The sequence below is a fragment of the Lolium rigidum genome, chromosome 6 (assembly GCF_022539505.1).
Source record: "Lolium rigidum isolate FL_2022 chromosome 6, APGP_CSIRO_Lrig_0.1, whole genome shotgun sequence".
In the NCBI taxonomy this organism is placed as follows: domain Eukaryota; kingdom Viridiplantae; phylum Streptophyta; class Magnoliopsida; order Poales; family Poaceae; genus Lolium; species Lolium rigidum.
In genome coordinates this window covers 190563644-190583765 of record NC_061513.1, presented here as the reverse complement: position 1 = coordinate 190583765, position 20122 = coordinate 190563644, and the positions used below count along the sequence as shown (strand labels likewise).

The 20122-nt window shown below is 42.0% G+C and overlaps 2 protein-coding genes across 2 annotated transcripts; both read right to left on the bottom strand.

Moving 5' to 3' along the window:
* Window positions 1–2266: 2266 nt before the first annotated feature.
* LOC124661280 (phosphoenolpyruvate carboxylase, housekeeping isozyme) lies at window positions 2267–11623 on the bottom strand. Its single transcript, XM_047199143.1, has 10 exons — window positions 11453–11623; window positions 6122–6513; window positions 5861–5945; window positions 5510–5732; window positions 5324–5427; window positions 5150–5240; window positions 4561–4715; window positions 3386–4384; window positions 2721–3107; window positions 2267–2629 (listed from the first exon to the last, which is right to left on the bottom strand). The coding sequence occupies exons 1-10, from the start codon at window positions 11618–11620 to the stop codon at window positions 2342–2344; spliced, it is 2892 nt and encodes a 963-aa protein (XP_047055099.1). The 5' UTR covers window positions 11621–11623; the 3' UTR covers window positions 2267–2341.
* A 1895-nt stretch (window positions 11624–13518) lies between these two features.
* LOC124661278 (phosphatidate cytidylyltransferase 1-like) lies at window positions 13519–19356 on the bottom strand. Its single transcript, XM_047199142.1, has 12 exons — window positions 19240–19356; window positions 18496–18587; window positions 17759–18012; window positions 17522–17673; window positions 16916–17057; window positions 16063–16219; window positions 15940–15987; window positions 15759–15845; window positions 14144–14272; window positions 13998–14054; window positions 13822–13905; window positions 13519–13741 (listed from the first exon to the last, which is right to left on the bottom strand). Exons 2-12 carry the CDS (start codon window positions 18571–18573, stop codon window positions 13652–13654), a joined length of 1278 nt encoding a protein of 425 aa, XP_047055098.1. The 5' UTR covers window positions 18574–18587; window positions 19240–19356; the 3' UTR covers window positions 13519–13651.
* Between the last annotated feature and the right edge of the window lie 766 nt (window positions 19357–20122).

Here is a 20122-nt window from a genome sequence, read left to right as displayed (position 1 = left end):
GTCAAAAGAAAAGTAAACAACCAACACCTACTTAAAAGATGTGTGAAAGGCACCTTCCATACTTCCGAATCAACTGGTTACATTGGGTCCTTCCTAAAGTACAACCAAAAGAGGAATCTATCTCTTCCTTTATCTGGGATGAGATACCTTTTGGTGCCCATCCGTGCCTTCCTTCTAGTACTAGTATCTTTTGTTTTTGTTTTTGTGACAGCAAACGTAGGAATTGCTTTAGGCTGGAAAACACAACAGGAGTTGCCCATTTCTTGCTAACCCTGAAGAAAAGCGGCGGTTCAATGCGAGGCTTTAGAATTTTGCACCTGGGTGAAAATGCTGAGATACATAAAGGGTTTTAACAACTCCTCCAACACTTTCTCCTCCAATTTTTACATTTCACTTACATGAGCTCATCGTGCCGATCCTATCTCCGTCTCAAAATATAAAACATTTTAGTATGTTGTCTTAGCCTACCAGATCATCTTATATTTTGGGACAGAAAATTAAAACAAATCACGCTGCATATGCGTGGCATTATTTGTCGGCATGGCCAGGCCTAATTGATTCAAACTGTAGCAATAGATGATTTAGCCAACAGTTACAAGTGTGTAACATAAAGCTTATGCGAAGAGTGTAAATTATGCAGAAGCTATGAAGTGCTTTCAAAAATCTGGCGTGAACCAGTATTTTGTGCGATGCGGTTAGATTTTGCCTAATCTGTTCTGTGGCGACGATTTTAAAACCGCAAAATGGTGATGCGGTATATTCCTATACACGTGTTTTGCAGTTCAGCAGTATCAACCTAGAGATGCTCTAGGTAGTTAGTTAGGTTGCTGAACTTTGGATGCCTCCAATAGCAGGAGCATCAAATGATAGTATGCACCACGTACCTCCCATAGTCACCTGCAGGTCACTGCCAAGCCTTCCGGTGCAGTGTATGCAACAATTGTTAGGTGTTAGGTGTTGGCAAAGGTGCCTTTTGTAGCTGAACAAGGTTCCGAAGCAGAAAGCTCCGTTGCCGAACTCAAATCGACGGGCTCCTCTCGTTGTTTCCCCTTCAGGCCGGGTCACGGCACCGTAGCTGCATGCCTGGAAGGCCGTAACCTGTTTGCTGTGCTTATGCCTTGTGGTGACTGAACTCTTTGTTGCGGGCAAGGGAAACGTGGGCGTATCACCCACAATGATGAAGGGACGATCGTTGCTCTGGGGGAAGTGGCTCCTCCTGGTCCTGCGTCTCTGCCGGCCGCGTGTGTCTGCGACTCTTTTCACTCGCACAACGGCACAAGGAGGGAGAGGGGCGCATATGGTCAACATTGATCTGGCCTCATCGACACGCAGTTATATGATCGCCGATGACCACTACAACTACCCCATCCTCCTGCCTGCCGCGGCGAGACGCACGGCCATCAATTCGTGGGAACCCCCAAGGTGGGGTGGGGATCCCTTGCCTGACCATGGGAATGAAAGGTAACTCATCCATGTGTGTTGTCGCTACCAGCTGGGAGGACGGATCCTCATTCCTCGTCTTCAGAACATGATGAGTTGTGGAGTATCCTCATTCCTCGTCTTCAGGACATGATGAGTTGTGGAGTATCTAGAGCAGGCTATGCCTGCATATACTCCGTATGTGCCACTTGATCGAGCTGTCTTCTGGAGTAGTATATAGTATTTTCATTTCATAGAAAGGATCATGGGCGACATGAGTGTTTATGATGGGAGGCACGGGATTTCCGGACCCACCAAATGCTGTGTCCTGCAAGGACGGACGGGGCAGGATGAATAATTTCGCGGAAACAATGGCGTCATGTTTGGAGTTCAGGGAGCGATACTTCTATCTTGTAGTCCTGCTAACCACAAAAAAGGGAGCGGATTTTCCTCCAATCAGTAGAATTTACTCCTACTAACCGAGACCCGAAAGTGCGGTGATCAAGCAATGATGCGTCGGCAGTACAGAAACAATTGGGTTGCCAGTCCAGGACTTGCAGTAAACTTGGTACAGCAGCGTAATATGTCATCCTGCCCTCCCATTGGTTTTGTTGCCGCAGGAGACACTCCCAAACAGCGGGGTCAGAGCACTAGCGACGTCAAACACACTATGAACAGATGCCGATTGCTAGGAAACGCATGCAAAGAAGTTAAGTTCAACATAGTTTAACTCACATTAACACCCCAAACGCATGCAATGTCGATCTGGGTTAACCACTAGCAACCCACTGGTTCAGACTTCAGACAATATAAACGACGACGATGCACCGAGAGCGTCATCTCATAACACCACCGCCACTAGTACTACAAACACGCCATGCGCATCAGCTCGCACAGCATAAACAGCATTCGGGTCTGCGCTTCAGCCGGTGTTCTGCATCCCGGCGGCGATGCCCTTCATGGTAAGGATGAGGGTGTCCTCGAGGCCACCTGGGGCGAACTCGCTTGTGGTGCTGACCTTCGCCAACTCCCCTGGCTCCATGATCTCCTTGGACAGATGAGGTCCGGGGTTCGACTGGAAGCTAGGGTCCCTGATGCGCTTCAGCGTGTAGGCCTGGCAGACGTTCAGCGCCGTGATGTATGATTCACGGATGTGCAGCCTCTGCCTCAGGTGAGGGTCGCCCTCCAGGAGGTCTTTGTGGCCAGCAACCTGAGTTTTACAGTCACATTGCGGTGAGGCACAAGATATAGTGAGAATTCAGTGATCAGGACCAGATTTAGTAAAAGTGTGAGAGAATCACCTGTAGAAGAAGCTGCTTTGTCTCTTCATAGTTTGCCCTAAGACGCGCCCCAAACGACCACAGATCATCAGAAACCAGCAGCTTGTCGTACAGAGCTGCTATACCTGGATCACCCTTGGCAAACACCATCTCAACCAGGTCTATCGTAACCCTGAAAAACGGCCACTCGTTGTACATTTGCTGAAGGGTTTGAAGATTACGAATGTCCTTTTGCAGGACATGCTTGAAGGCCGCGCCAAAACCAAGCCACACTGGCAGGTGGAATCTAGTCTGTGTCCAAGCAAATATCCAAGGAATTGCACGCAATGTTTCGATTCCTCCGCTTGGCTTACGTTTTGATGGCCTGCTTCCAATATTCATCCTACCATACTCGAGCTCTGGTGTTGCCTGTTGGACACAGAAAGTGCAAAACACTTTATGCAGACCACTAGAATAACAACTAGCCTAGCAATTTTGAAGGACTGTCACCACACTTAGTTTTCCTATTTTTGTAGCTAATGATGGTAACACTATAAATAAGTTCATTGAAATGGTTTACAGCTTAACTTTTATTAGTAGCTAGCTGAGTTCCTAATTTGCAAGTGAAACTTTGTGCGCTAAGCAAAAATAAATTTATAAAAAAGGCACCTAAAAAGGAATACAAATAAGAGTAAATGGAGACTTACAAGGCGGAAATACTCAACAAATCTTGGTTCTTGGAAAACAATGGAACGGTATTCCTCTGTGGCAACAACAGCCATTTCATCCATCAAAGCGCGCCACTCTGGTTTAGGTGGGATTGGTGGATGCATACCATGTTCAAGAGTAGCAGCTGTAAAACGTTGAAGCGTTCTAAAACACAAATGCTCCTCTCCGAAGGACTGCTCAATGACTTCACCTTGAACAGTTACCCGAAGTGATCCGTGGACAGTATCTGGAGGTTGTGACAGTATAGCAAGATGGGTAGGGCCGCCACCTCTTCCAACAGTACCCCCTCGTCCATGAAACATAGTCAACTTAACCCCAAACGTCTTCGCAACCTTAATAAGCTCCTCTTGAGCTTTGTACAGTTGCCAACCAGCAGAGAAACGGCCAGCATCCTTCCCAGAATCTGAATACCCAATCATCACTTCTTGCTTTCCGTTGATTCTATTTCTGTACCACTCAACTGAGAAAAGCCGAGCTAGAGCTGCTGGTGCACCTTCCAGATCTGCTAGTTTTTCAAACAATGGCACAACTCTCAGTGGCTTCTTCACATGGCATTCACGCTGCAGAAGCTCAACTGCTAGAACATCTGAAGGAGCTGTTGCCATGGATATCACATAAGCACCAAAGCTATCAGAGGGAAGTTCAGCTAGCACATGAAACGTATCTAAAACCTCAGCAATTTCATTCGTCTTGGGAAGATCAGGACCAAATAACGGCCTCTTTCCATTGAGTTCAGACAGTAGCCATTCTTGGCGTTTTTCCTCTGGCCATTCACGATATGATCCAACTCCAAGGTAATCAGTTATGGCATCCATAACATCAGTGTGTCTTTCAGATTCTTGCCTGATATCTAGTCTAACAAGGGATAGTCCAAATGTTGACACTTGACGTAAGAAATCAAGAAGACTGCCATCTGCAATAGCGTGATCACCACATGCACAGAGGGATCTGTAACAGAGCTCAAGAGGCTCCAAGAACTGAAAAGGAAGAAAAATACCAACTCATATTAGATAAAGGAAACAGCTATTGTACTACATATCTTGGAGAAGTTTGACCTCCAGTATATTTACGGTGTTGAAAGTATAAGCTAGTAACAAAATGCATGTATTTAAGCATGGCATATTTAAATAACTCGCACTTCAGTTTTAGATACCTGCTCAACATCAGTGAAGATTGCTTCGTCGGGAATTTCAGAAAACCCACTGGTTAATAAATGGCGTGATCGCTCACGTGTATTGTACAATTTATCTCTGACATCACTCAGTATCACACGATAGGGTTCATTTGGAGGAACTTGCTTCCAGAACTCTGCATTCAAGACAAGCATGTTAGTACGCACTTGGTTTCACCTAATTAAGAAAACTATTACCTCCGTCTCATAATATAATGGGACGGAGTACACAATAAAACTAATACAAAAATTGTTGGGACCAATATTTATGCAGTAGGCTCTAAATTAGTTTCATCTTAACTATCATATTAATCAAGTATATGGATCACATTTCTATTGTCCTCTACTCGTATCCAGGTTCTGACAAACATTGTGCAAAAATATCCTACTTATAAGAGAATTCACATTGATAACTAATGGTAACATGCATAAGAATGTGTTAAAGTTTGTGGCTATTAACTAGTTTGATCAAACACTTGATAATCAACGATAATCAAGACAGCTTATAACAGAACATGCAAAGGGTTATATTCAGTTTTCTCATTGTAGAATATCAAATAAGCATAAGTACCTATATAGTATTTTGTCGTGTCTTTCTTCGAGGAACGGTGTAACTTGTCAGCTTTTACACGTAGTTCATCACTGCAACGCCACATAGATAACTGCAGGTAACAAAAAAAATGTATCCTCTGAGACCACAACACACTAATACAACACTGCATTAAGAAGTATTTTTAGGTTTTACCTCAAACATTAGATCCTCTATCTGTGCATAGTACAAATTGGCAGCCATCATTCTAGCTAACAGGCATACATCCCTTGTAACCTCCGGTGTGACTCTTGGATTCCCTGCCATCCACATCAATGTTAGAACAATATTTGCAAGATAAAAGCAATATCTTGCAAACAGGATATAAGAGCTGTCATATACCATCTCGATCTCCACCCATCCAAGAAGAGAACTGAATAAGAGGGGCATTATAAGGCACTCGCTCATTTATGCCAATGTTCTTAAGAGCAGTATCTACCCTCCGCAAGAACTTGGGTACACCCTTCCATATTGTCTCATGAAAGTAACTCATTCCAGCACGCATTTCGTCCTGTGGAGTAGGAGGTGCTCGTCGGATTTCATCAGTTCTAAAGGCAGCTTGAATCTGCAGATAAGAAATGATGTACGAAATCAGAATCATGATCACGTAATGTTTAATGGAAATCAAAGTCTTAACTGATTAGTGAAAGTCACCAAGGTTGCAACATGCCTACACAAGTTCACAGAAATTACCTCTCTCTGAAGCGCCTCATCCAGTTCCTGCTTCTCATCTGGAGTTATATCTTTTGCATAAAGCTTGGTTAAACAGTCCCTTATCCTGCAAATAAAAGTGAAAAACTTATATAGCCATCAATACATGCATATTAGTATCATACATTTCTTTGGCACCGTGCACACATAAACCATGCAAGGGTGCAGTGACACAACGAGCAACAATTTTATTTCACAAATATCGTCTTAGTATCACCAGGGATTTAGAAATATAGAAACTACCTGCCATGTTTTTGGAGCAATGACCTCCTAACTGACTGAGTTGGATGTGCTGTCAATACCAGGTCAACAGTTTGATTCTTGAGTGCATCGAATACTTCCAGCGGAGACTTCTTCAGCTCACCAACGAGCCTTTTAAAGGTCTCCTCAATATCTGATTCCGTCGTCGCAGAATTTTCGTCTGCAAAATCACCCTTCTTCAGTTTTATTCTCCTGCGGTACGCAATCTGGACTTCCTCAGCCAAGTTTGCCAGGATAAGCATGTGCGATAATGACTTGGCTATCACAATAGAGTCTCCAGGATCCAAGCGGGTTAGCAGATTCCCAATCTCATCTAGCTGCTTAGGGTCAAGCTTATTTTCATACTCAGCAGCTAACTCATAGCATTCTTGGACCTGCATCCACCAATATAAGTGCAAACTCATTTAGGATTTTTTAGTAAGTGAAAGAAACTTCATTGCATTCCAAAAGTTTGCACGGTGCCGACAGTAAACTAAATTGGAAAACGTTTTGGTAAGTTATATGCTTTGTCATAAATTAAGTAAAATAGCAATAAGAAAATAATGACGCCGTGCTAGCAGGTATGGACTTCAATACTGTACAACGTTCAAAAGGAAAGAAAGAACAAAGTGCAGACACCTCTAGACCCAGACTGAACTGAACTACAGATAGCAATAAAAGTGATCGACAAACATCGAGCCATCCACAAGAAAGTGATTGACAAACATCTGATAAAGTCATCCATCAAACTTTCACCCTGATATCACATTAAGCTAAAAGATGTCCAAAATACTCGACAAGGAAAGCAAACCACAGGCTTATAGTACAGTCTAACAGAGCAGTTGTCTCTGTTGGTACAGCAATGTAGTTGAACATCATACATCAACATAGTGCAAGCTGGAGTTTGAAATATCATCCATTGTTAAAAAGATGCAACACATCATATCCACGAATTAATACTCCATTGTCCTGAAAAGGATGTCTCTGATTTGTCTGAATTCGATGAATTTAGGCACTATTTAGTGTCTAGATACATCCGAATTTATACAAATCTAAGACATCCTTCTTGGGACAGAGGGAGTACATCACATCCACGTATTTTCGGACATGGACATAGTCTCCAATAAATAGGATTTAACCATTACTTTCTCTAGTTACACATTAATAAATTTAACTTAAATATAATGATTTTATATGAAACTAGTGATCATATAGATATTTGCCAGATCCACATATTTCTATGTATAGCGGTCAAAGATTTAAAACATTGACTTGGCATGTTCTAAAAATACATATAAAGAGGTGTTGCATAAAACTAAGGTACATATTTCTACAACATATTACGACATTAGCCACAAGTCGTGGCATACCCCTAACTTTTGAGCATCATGTTAATGTCTACAAAAAAAGGCTAAAAAACCCGTAACTCTGTAGAGAATAGTAGTCCAGGAATATGGTAATGGACTGTTGGATAAAAATATTGTAGATCCCCAGTGTTATAGGACTTTGCGCTATGTTCTGTTAACTACAGCATTACCAACTTTAGGGCACGAACATGTTAAGAACAGGATCCGTCAAGTGTTAGAAAGATGGAACACATCATACCCGCAAGTTAACTCTAATCAGTGACAAAAGATTGGTACTACCTCTGTGCTATTATGTTTATCGTTTTGGACATGGACATAGTCTCCGATAAATACCTTTTTTCGATAAGGGGACATCCCCAGCCTCTGCATCAATCGATGCATGCGGCTCTTTATTACTTCAGTAATAGTACGAAACATCCAATAAATACCTTTGACCACTACTTTCTCTAATTACACATCAATAAGCTTAATTCAAAATATAATAATTTTTTTATGAAACTAGTGATGGTTTCGACACTTGGCAGATCCAAATATTTTTCTGTATATTAGCGGTCAAAGATTTAAAACGCTGACTTGGCATGTTCTAAAAAGACATATTAAGAGCTGTTGCGTAAAACAAACGGACATGCTTCTATAATATGTTACAGCACGAGAAGTGCGCTGTGGCATACCCCTAATTTTGGAAAATCATGGTAATATACTTGCAAAAAGGGTGAAACACAATAACTCAGTAAAGAGAATATATACTAGACCAGGAATATGGTACTGGATAGCTAAATTGTAGATCCCCACACTTGGCAGTATGTTTTGTTAACTGCAACAGTACCAACTCTAGGGTACAAACATGTTCAGAACAGGATCAGTGGAACCCACACATCCCTAATTAGTAGTCAAAGATTTTACAACATTGACTTAGCGTGTTCTGAAAAGAAATATAAAGAGCTGTTGCGTAAACCAAAGGGACATGCTTCTACAATATGTTACGGCACGATCCATACGTCGTGGCATACCGCTAATTTTGGAACATCCTGGTAATGTACTAAAAAAGGCTAAAACACAATAACTCTGCAAAGAGAATATATGCTAGACCAGGAATATGGTATTGGATAGCTAAATTGTAGATCCCCAGACTTGGCAATATGTTTTGTTAGCTGCAACAGTACCAACTTTAGGGTGCAAACATGTTAAGAACAGGATCTGCGGAACCGACACAGGCCTAATTAGTAGTCAAAGATTTTACAACGTTAACTTGGCGTGTTCTGAAAAGAAATACGGATATCTGTCGCGTAAAACAAAGGGACATTTTTCTACAATACGTTATGGCACGAGCCATAAGTCGTGGCGTACCTCTAATTTTTGGAACATCCTGGTAATGTACTAAAAAATGCTAAAACACAATAACTCTGCAAAGAGAATATATGCTAGACCAGGAATATGGTACTGGATAGCTAAATTGTAAATCCCCATACTTGGCAGTATGTTTTGTTAGCTGCAACAGTACCAACTTTAGGGCGCAAACATGTTACGAACAGGATCTACGGAACCGACACAGGCCTAATTAGTAGTCAAAGATTTTACAACGTTAACTTGGCGTGTTCTGAAAAGAAATACGAAGATCTGTCGCGTAAAACAAAGAGACATTCTTCTACAATACGTTACGGCACGAGCCATACGTCGTGGTGTACCGCTAATTTTGGAACATCCTGGTAACGTACTAAAAAAAGGCTAAAACACAATAAATCTGTAAAGAGAATATATACTAGACCAGGAATATGGTACTGGATAGCTAAATTGTAGATAGCCACACTTGGCAGTATGTTTTGTTAGCTGCAACGGCACCAACTTTAGGGCGCAAACATGTTAAGAACAGGATCAGCGAAACCGACACAGCCCTAATTAGCAGTCAAAGATTTTACAACGTTGACTTGGCGGGTTCTGAAAAGACATATTAAGAGGTGTTGCGTAAAACATCGGGACATGTTTCTACAATACGTTAAGTCACAAGCCATGTGTCTTTGGCGCGCATACCCCAAATTTTGAAAATCATGGTTCTTTACTAAAAAGGCTAAAATTTATGTTGCCGTGCATTTACTGTTTGAACTGATAATTGTATGTCTTCTTCTTCAGAGTCAAAATAAACCATACAAATCCTGGATCATGGCAATTACATATTACTTCTATTGCAAGATATGAACTAGAAATTAACAAGACAAGCAAGTTGCGAGGGGAAGCAATATATCTAAGAGAAGCTCATGCAACCAAGCACATTAGAAAAATTAAAGAAACCAAGCTTTTGCAAATCATCGTGTTGTTCAGATTACTTGGGCAGGCCTGCGTTACACAAACTTTTAATACTTGACATATGCAAACCCTAATGTGCACCCAGAATAGGTAAGATAATGTAGAACCTCCATTCCTCCAATATTTAGTTCTAGCAGTTCAACAAATAAAACAATTCCACTATAGAAGTTCAAGTGAATAGTTCAATTAATAAAATAATTCCACTATAGTATCATGTAATAACTCAGAAATATTCTTAATGCGAGATGATGTTTTTTAATGAATCGTCGTTAATAGACATTATTTACTGCACATAGCAAAATATACTGAGCCTTACCAGCAGTATAAAGAAAATAGCAAATAAACATCTGATACTTGATTAGCTGCAACAGTACCAATTTTAGGGCGCAAACATGTTAAGAAAAGGATCGGCGGAACCGACACAGCCCTAATTAGTAGTCAAAGATTTTACAACATTGACTTGGCGTGTTCTGAAAATAAATATAAAGATCTGTTGCGTAAGACAAAGGGAAATGCTTCTACAATATGTTACGGCACGAGCCATATGTCGTGGCATACCACTAATTTTGGAACATCCTGGTAATGTACTAAAAAAAGGCTAAAACACAATAAATCTGTAAAGAGAATATATGCTAGACTAGGAATATGGTACTGGATAGCTAAATTGTAGATCCCCAGACTTGGCAGTATGTTCTGTTAGCTGCAACAACAACAACTTTAGGGCACAAACATGTCAAGAACAGGATCAGCGAAACCAACACAGCTCTAATTAGCGGTCAAAGATTTACAACGTTGACTTGGCGTGTTCTGAAAAGACATATAAAGAGGTGCCGCGTAAAACAACAGGACATGTTTCTACAATACGTTACGTCACAAGCCATACGTCTTGGCGCGCATACCCCAAATTTTGAAAATCATGGTCATGTACTAAAAATGGTAAAACACAATTACCCTGTAGAGAGAATACTAGTCCAGGAATATGGTACAGGGTAGCTAAATTGTAGATCCCCAGTGGCAAAGGACTTGGTACTATGTTTTGTCAACTGCAACATTACCAAATTTAGGGCACAAACAATTTAAGAACAGGCTCAGCGAAACCGACACAGCCCTAATTAGTGGTCAAAGATTTGCAGCGTTGACTTGGTGTGTTCTGAAAAGACATATAAAGAGGCGTTGCGTAAAACATCGGGACATGTTTCTACAATACGTTACGTCACAAGCCATACGTCTTGGCGCGCATACCCCAAATTTTGAAAATCATGGTCATGTACTAAAAAAAGGCTAAAACACAATAACTCTGTACGGAGAATACTAGTCCAGGAATATTGTACAGGATAGCTAAATTGTAGATCCCTAGTAGTAAAGGACTTGGTACTATGTTTTGCAAACTGCAACATTTACCAACTTTAGGGCACAAACTTGCTAAGAACAGGATCAATGGAACACGGAGAGACACAAACTTGCTAAGAACAGGATCAGTGGAACTTGGAGAGACGAAATTACTATATTTAGCTTGATTAATTGCGCACAACGTGCAATGCAGTACTAGATATGAACATAAAAGGGCCATGGTATTTAATTACCACCTAAATCAATCACCAGGTAACTGAAAGGAAGGAGCGAAAATAATTTAGCACTGGATGAATCGAGAAGAGCATTAATTTACCCTCTCCCTGATGCCCTCCCCCTGGAGGTCCTGGAGGATGTCGAGGAAGCGGTCGAGGAGGAGCGCGTCGTACTCCACCAGCTTGTCGTCGTCGGAGAGCTTCTTGGGCGCGAGCATCCGCAGCTGCGCGTCGATGGACGTCGCCTTGTCCACCGCATTGCGCGCCATCTCCTCCAACCCCCTTACCAAAAAAGAAACCCTCGTTCTCCCCCTTCTCGCCCTCCCTCCCTGCAACAGCGGCGACAGATCAAAACCGGCAAACCCCAGCGGGGGACGACCCGATCTCGCCGCGGCTAAGACGATCGACGAAATCCTAACGCGAGCGGCGAGACCTAATCACGGAGATTCCAAGAAAGGACGGGCCTTTATCCCCAAAATAACAACCAAGTTCCGATCAGAAAAATTATCCGGCCTATCCGGTTCACAATCCAGCAAGGACACTACTGCTGGAAGGAAATCCGGAGAGGAACCCAATTAAACCGCATTCTAAAAGAGATAGGGATAGAGAGGGGAAAGGGAAGGGAAGGCACCTCCTCTCGTGAGGAAGAACTGTACTTTTCTGATCAACCTGACGGACAGAGGTTTGCTTAATTCTTGAGACGGCGGTGGGGGGGTTCTTGAGTGTCTCGTGTGTGTGGGTGGGGGCTGGCTACCTATTTATAGGGCGCCACTTGTCGCTTGTGCAAGCTGGACTTATTGGACTAGAGGCCTCCAGCCCAGCAACAGTGAGTCACGCTGATAATCTCAAGCCCTGCTACCACCAGTACTGTCGTGTCGTGTCGTGTCCAAAGAAAAAAAAGGAAACTTTACTAGGCAAGTACAGCCATACGAACTCTGGTGAAGCTGCATTGCTTAACCAACACATCGTCCAAGAGTTATGAGTTTGTGAATTCCGGAATGTCATTACAGTACTAGTTCGTTTGGGCTTCATTCTGGGGAAGGTGTGAGTAATCTGCGGCTCCTGGGGTGACACAAGGAGTTCGCATCACTGGAAATAGGATATTGTTGCTCTGTTTCCTTTTGGAAAGTGTTCGCTTACTTCCTGCCAGCAATTGTAGGCAAAATGGAATAAAAGAGAATATTCTCTATATACTCCGAACCACAAGTAAAGAGAAGAGTTGCTAAAAGAACACTTAAAGAGAAGATATAACCTGCAAGAAATAAACTTAAAGCTTGAGCGAGGTGTCAAGGACGACGTGTCATTGTGGCTAGCAGGTGGGGTCGCGTCTTTACTAGCCGTTGCGCCCGTCCTGCCGTACCCGCCAACCCCGTTTGGGTTCGGCCCGGGAGTGTCGGTCGAAGAAACGGCCTTTGCCGGCCCAAAAAGGAATTAGAAATGATAATGTGAGTATATTATGATTATGTACAGTAGTATAATGATAATGTGTATATTAAAGGAATTAGGATAATTTGGTATGCTATGGTGTGGGTGGGCTTTTTCTTTCTTCTATATGCAAACAAATCTAGTAGGGTTTTTTTTAGTAGGTGTACAAGGCGAATTTAGTCACTAACAAGATACTTGGTTCTAACTGTTTTCGGCAAAAGTTTCTGTCGAAAGTGCTAAAATTGAGAGAGAATAAGCCAAGCTGTTTTGAAAAAAAAATATCACCATTATTTTCATTGTTTTTATTGGAACAATGTTTATGATGTTTTCACATGTTGATATGATCTAACTAAATGAAAAAAAAAATTGCCTTGGAGGCTTGGAATACAAAAAAAAATGTTTTAAACTAGCTCAACATCAACTAGATTCAAACAACTTTTCCATCTCTTCCTTTAACTCGGGTCAGATCAAACTTTACTCTTCTCAAACAAGTGAACACTGGCATGCTACGAAAAGGATTATGACAGAATCATATCAGCAAATAAGGTACAAAACGGAAACCTGATTGCCCTGTTTTCTCGCATTCTCCAAATATTTGACGCGAGGCCAGCCAAGTCATATACACGGATAAGCTTGTCCAGCTCCATTTTTACAAGATCACAGATGCTAACTGAAAATGAGGGAATCGGTACAGAGGATAACTGGAGAGCAAATCACGAACCTAAACCTCATCCACACTCCATTCTGTACAACGGTTTGGATAAGGACATATCACTCTATCACGGTACAGTGGAGCTATGATGCTGTACATGAAGCTAGAGCTACATAACGAACCACACACATCGTTGGGTTGTGCTTTATAAGCAAGAAACTTCTCAGCTTTGAATAAATTGCCTTTCAAGGATCATCTCCCCAAGTTGCTGGTATAAGGATTTCTGCTCCTCGTAGCTTAGGTTTCTTAGAATCTGGATGGACAAAAGTATAGGTGATGGATGAGAATCACCAAGGATGATAATAACATATGGAAGCAAGACACAACACTGACCTGATCCAAGATTGCATCAACAGAGAAATTGTGGGGCGAGATAAATGATTGGAGATATATGTATGCAAAAACTGCCATAACCATCTGCGAAAATGCACGGCAACATAAATTTTTTCAGCTATACTACATGGGCCAGAATATTGAATCATAAAGAAGTTCCTTCAGGTTCAACTTACTTGACAATCCATTCGATCAGTGATTCCACCATGCCCAGGTATACTGTCACCAAAATCCTATAAAATTCGTACATATATGGAATGAAACAGTATAGTCAATATTTCAATATTCCTGAAAGATGGAAAAATAACAAAGCAGTATGTACCTTTATTTTAAAAGCCCTCTTGAAGCCACTTGCGAAAAATCCTCCAAATGGAGCTATTATCGATGCAAACAAACCAAGGGCTAAAGCATGCCACTGCACGGGTAAAAGGAAAACTTCTTTCCATGGAAACTGCCAGGAGAAAAGTACAGATTAAATTCACAAGCATTGAATTCCGAAACTTCGGGAAACATGGTACAAACCCAATGAAAAGACAATAAACTAAAATAAGTAGATTTGTCAAGTTGTATTAATACACCAAAGAGGAGAGGGATTTTATTGGTATGTAATTAGAAGAAAATAGCATGTTGCTTCAAATGAGCGCTTGATCACATACACACGATGTGGTTGTGGTTGTTTAACCTTTCCAGGATCGGAAAGGGGATAAACGTCTCGACATTCAATACAAGGTTTGACCTTACGCAAAACTCCGTGGTTTGAGCAAACATGGCACATACATATAACGCTCCTGTGGATGCCACTTGTCAGACACATCAGCATACACAACAAGTCCCCTGCCGTGAACCTTGGTTCAGGATGATTGCTGTGCAGAGGATGGACAGATGACATGGCCTGAAGGGAATTAGGGTACTAGAAGAGGGAGACAGACTTAATTTTTTCTTGTCTAACACCAAGTGAACCCTCTCTAATTATCTAGAGAAGTCCCTGCCATAGAATACTAACAACACGACTCGTGCTCTACAGCTAACACAAGACTGAGACAAACATGGCTTGGACACCAACTACTGGTACTAGTACACTAGTACAGTAAAAAAGCAAAGAAATCCATAAGTCCTGAGAGAGTATACTCAGGTCAAGATTCTTTCTTGGCGCCACTGCCGGCGTGCTCTGCACATGACTGGTTGCTGCTGATCCTCCTGAACTTGCTGCTGCTGTCCACAATATCCTTTCTCTCTTCTCTCCCTAACACCACTGCCGCGAACAAATGAATGCATCACCAGTGCCAATGGGCCCACTTTCCTGTTGGCATCCATGAGAATACACTACTGAAACTGGTTTGTGGCCACTGTCAAAGATGCCTATGGTCGACTACTCACCCCAAACCTGCTCACAACTGATGTGGATTCCCATATAGCCCACCTTTCTCCCAAAATAGAAAAGCTAGAATTACCAAAGAAAAAAAAAGCATGTCTACATAAGCAAAGGGAGGAAGAGAAGAAAGAAGGAGGCGCAGAGTCTAGCCAAAGGTGACAGCAGTACTGATGCCAGATTCTTCCACACTGGGAATGACCTGGACAGTGTTTGGGAGCAGCAAAGCAAGGTGGGATCCTGAGGGAGGGAAGCAGGAAGGGAGAGGAATGGAGAAGGAAAGAAATGGAAGGAGGAAGTTTCAAAGTAACATGTGGGCCCACCATATCTTTCTGGTTATTTGCTAATTGGTTGATATATCATCGGAAATAAACTTGCATGTCAAACCTCACACTGACCACGTAGGATCAAAGCAAAGTAAACTGACTTAGGTGGGGGCATCAGTGGGAGCTGAGGGTGGTAATCCTATGTTGAGCTTTATGGTAATGAACTTTGTAAGCACGCGAGCAGACAAGCCTATAGTAGATAAAAATTGGTATAAGTAACAATTTGAAGAGGATGCTCTTACCCACTGTGGCACCCAGTCGCCCAAAAAGTAATGCTCTGGCTTGAACATCGGAGCAGGATCACAATGAAGCCACCCTGTTGACAGGTCCTGCAAATATTTCCATAATAAATTTAAGAACAAATTCAACAGCCTAGTGATTCACAGGTACAACTGTCACGTTCTGAAAGACATATTAAGTCACCTTTCTTGGACACGTCAACCATGGGAAATGACCCATTACATTTGCTAACTGCCAAAAAAAGGGGAAAAGTGAAGCATGCTAATAATAACATCTAAAGTATATTAACCAGGGCTTTCATCTCACCAGAAAAGCAGAGACTATAGTTGTCACTGATGCACCAATAAAACCTTCCCATGTTTTCTTTGGAGATAACTTGATCAATGGTGTTCTCCCGAGAAAAAACCCAAATAAATACGCAGCAATGTCATTGATCACAATGAGCGAAGCGGGAAGAAGAAACCTGCACAAAGCATATCATTCAATATGTATGGAGCTTGTGAAATGCACAGGCTGAAATATCAATAATAACTCGCTTAATTAGCATGCATAGAACCCAATTGGGCAGCTTATTGAGCAATTCATACTACATAAAGTAGCTTAACTTAAGCACAAAAATCAAAATTCTAGGTCCCATAATAATAGATAAGTGCAGATGGAAATAGCCATACACAAAAATCAAACATGGTTTAGCTGTTGCACCAGCACTCCAATAGTCCTATGTTTTTTCCCTTTTTATTTTATCTTTCTGGTGGAGACCTCAAGTGGTGGGTCCAGATACAAACACAAATTCCTACTAGAACAACAATTTCAAAAAGGTCAATATGGACAACATAGTGATGCTACCACTGCAGTTAAAGTAAGAACAGTAAGCTACAGATTTTGTGAAGGCACATAGGATGGCAGCATGGGGAAGTCCTATTAACTTCAAGAGGTTCAGGATTTCATGACAAAACTATTTTTTACAGCTGTAAAAAAAATTAAGCATCTTGAAGTTAGTTCAACAACTTTAGGTGTTATTTAGGAAAGAATTTTCAATCTCTAAACAATACCGAATAAATACAAGTTAAAAGTCATAACTGCATAAAAATACCCAAACATTTCAGTTGAGTCAGTAAGTCAACATTGCAAACAGAAGTACTCTGACAAGGTGGCCTACCAGAACATCCCTTCAAATATATTTGCCACAGTGAAAGAAGACTGCGCAAAAACCGTCAAAAGAATCATGTGCGTCCAGGCATACTGTTTGAACTGATAATTGTATGTCTTCTTCTTCAGAGTCAAAATAAACCATACAAATCCTGGATCATGGGAATTATATATTACTTTTATTGCAAGATATGAACTAGAAATTAACAAGACAAGCAAGCTGCGAGGGGAAGCAATATATCTAGGAGAAGCTCATGCAACCAAGCGCATTAGAAAAAATGAAGAAACCAAGCTTTTGCAAATCATCGTGTTATTCAGATTAATTGGGCAGGCCTGTGTTACACAAACTTTAAATTCTTGACATATGAAAACCCCTAATGCGCACCCAGAATAGGTAAGATAATGTAGAACCTCCATTCCTCCAATATTTAGACTAGCAGTTCAACGAATAAAACAATTCCACTATAGAAGTTCAAGTGAATAGTTCAATTAATATAATAATTCCACTATAGTATCATGTAATAACTCGGAAATATTCTTAATGCGAGATGAAGTTTTTTAATGAATCATCGTAAATAGACGTTATTTGTACATAGCAAAATATACTGAGCCTTACCAGCAGTATAAAGAAAATAGCAAATAAACATCTGATACTTGATTAGGCCGCTGACGAGCTTAAACAACAAGTGATCTGAAGTTACTGTGTTGACAAGCTCCCGACTAAGAAAGCGGCCATAAGTAAACAACATTGCCGTGAAGAAGAAGTGCCTGCAAAGAAATGATAGTGGCAGCTAAGTTCTTGGCAATTTTCCAGTTCAAAACAATAGCAGAATCAGAATGGCCTAGAACCTACCAATTCAGCAGCCTGAACCCTGGCAGTTGTTTCTCTTCACTGGATCTTCTGAGTAGGTTAAAAAGCTCGGTTGCCATGAATATTTGAATGACAACCACCATGGCCCAGACATAGAGATGGCCCATATAAATTACAAAGACAAAGCCTGCAATCATCCACAAAGTAGAATATGTCCGGATAAGCATGGACTTGTACTTGTTCTGATCGCTGACAAGCAAAGCGGGTCCATTGGCTTTATTCCCATCTGCCGAAATCTGAAGAAACATATGAGATTAGCTCCAAAAGAGATATGCAAAAGGTACTCCATTATCATCAACAAATTAAACGAAGGACTGGTAAACAAGGTAACTGAGTTACAGCAGTACATAATCTATTTTTTATGCAGACACTTTTTTGGAAATTAAATGAAACGAGTGGTAAGCAAGGTAAGTGAGTAATAGCAGTGCAGGATCTTTTTTATACACAGCACAGACACCTTTTCAAGAAAGGGGAGGAAGTGTTTTTTAGTGTAGCTCGAAGATGTTTGTAGCAGCATAGCCATAACATTAATAAACAAATTTGCAAGAAAAAACAACCACCAACTTTCTTGAAAACACAGACCTGCACAGCTTACTGTGAATGCGACACATACTGAGAAATAAAGAGCTTGTCCCAATTGCTGAACATGGACAGCAAACCAGACATGCAAGGAACAAAATTCGAAAAGGAAAAAAAAATACGATCAGGACATAGCTGACCTCGCTATTGCGTCTTCGTTGTCTAACACGCCCTACATGAGAAGCAGAGACATCGCTAGAGCTTGCGTCCTTTTGCATCGCTGCTACCAAATCTGTAAAGACGTAATAAAAGTCAGTTCGTTAGAGCAGATTCAAGCACAAAAGCAAATTGTAAACAATAGCATGTAGTAGTAATAAGACATAGAGGACAAACTGTCTCTACTAAATGGAGAGGGCAGTGCGGAACTCAATTCGAACAATAAACCGGTGACGGCCCAGAAGAGCTAATAACCCAACCCAGAAGAGAAGACCAGTATTTGTGGACAGTGTGGAAACTGGCTGCGGACCAGCCAACCAGGCAGGCTTCCTTGCTGCGTCACGGCAAGCGCCCCCACACCACATCAACGAGACTAATCATCATCCAAGGTCCGCACAATAAACAAACACATCGCTCTCGTTGATTGGTGCCTGGCAACCTCTCTCTCATGTGCAACTACTAGAAGTTATGAACCAATCTAATAAGCATCCCTCAAAGGCCCGGACTAAGAATATGTTGTCATGGCCAGCTAGAAAGCAAAGCCAGCACATATTCCCCCGAATAAAAAAAAAATCCCCAGCCCAGCACTAAGCTCGCAGCACCGAATTAGAACCGCCGAATGGATCCGCCCGCACAAAACGGGAACAGGACCCGCCGCAGAGTGGAAGGGAACAGCATAAATCCCACCTAGCAGGGAGGGGAACGCAGGCAGGGGCGGGTGCGCTCACCGGGAAGCGGAGCCCCTCGGGGAGGGAGGCGCGGTGGGGCCGGCGAGGCCCCGAGCTCGCCGGAACCCTAGGTTGTCCCGGCGGCGGCGGCGGCGGCGGAAGGGAGGGAGGCGGTGGAGCTGAGCGGGGTTTGAGGAGGGGACAGAGGGAGAGTGGGGGGGAGTTGTGCCGTTGTGGATCCCAGTTGCTTGGATTGCTTTGCCGCCTTCCTTTATACAGGGCAGGGCAGAGCAGAGCAGAGCTGGCTAGGCTGGGTAGGGGTGGGGAGAATGGAATAAAAATGGATGGAAGCCATTCAAAGACCAAAGTACAGGGACGAGGCAGTACCACCACTTCGGCACTTCCCATTAGGGATAGGGGCCCATGCCCATATGGGAGGAACCGGCCCAGGGTCGAGAAATATTCTCTCGTTTTGATCACACAACTCAAACGCGTGACAGATATAGTACTGGATGGACGGTGAGATTAATTAGGGTACGGTATCCGACGTGCATGAATTTCTTTTTGCGAAACATTAAGCTTGATTTAAGAGATTGGCATCCTCATTAACTTATGTGCGAGCATATGCGCAAAAGATGCAGGGATCAACTCGTTCCAGCAAGAAACCATTCGTTCCGGCCGGCCCGTGCACTCTCTTTTTTTTATTAAGAGGCAACACCCGCAGTACTCCCTTCGCCCCGGTTTTTTATTAAGTGAAGCTTATGAAAATGCTAAACTCTTTAAAGAGAAATTTAAGAAATGGCATGATAGAAGGATTATCAAAAGAGAGTTTAATATTGGGGATAAAGTCCTATTGTATCGGTCTCGTCTCAGATTCTTTGCAGGGAAATTACTCTCGAAATGGGAAGGACCATATGTTGTTGAGGAGGTGTATCGTTCAGAA

Bases quoted from the DNA above. Each gene is read 5' to 3' on its own strand.
- LOC124661278 (XM_047199142.1), bottom strand. From the start codon at position 18,573: ATGCAAAAGGACGCAAGCTCTAGCGATGTCTCTGCTTCTCATGTAGGG. The intron at 15,846-15,939 runs GTGACTTAATAT...AAATATTTGCAG, and splicing joins GGTTGACGTGTCCAAGAAAG to GACCTGTCAACAGGGTGGCT. The intron at 13,742-13,821 runs GTCAGTGTTGTG...TTGTCCATCCAG, and splicing joins TTGATGCAATCTTGGATCAG to ATTCTAAGAAACCTAAGCTA.
- LOC124661280 (XM_047199143.1), bottom strand. From the start codon at position 11,620: ATGGCGCGCAATGCGGTGGACAAGGCGACGTCCATCGACGCGCAGCTG. The intron at 5,733-5,860 runs GTAATTTCTGTG...TCTTATCTGCAG, and splicing joins ATGAGGCGCTTCAGAGAGAG to ATTCAAGCTGCCTTTAGAAC. The intron at 2,630-2,720 runs GTGATTCTCTCA...TGTAAAACTCAG, and splicing joins CAAAGCAGCTTCTTCTACAG to GTTGCTGGCCACAAAGACCT.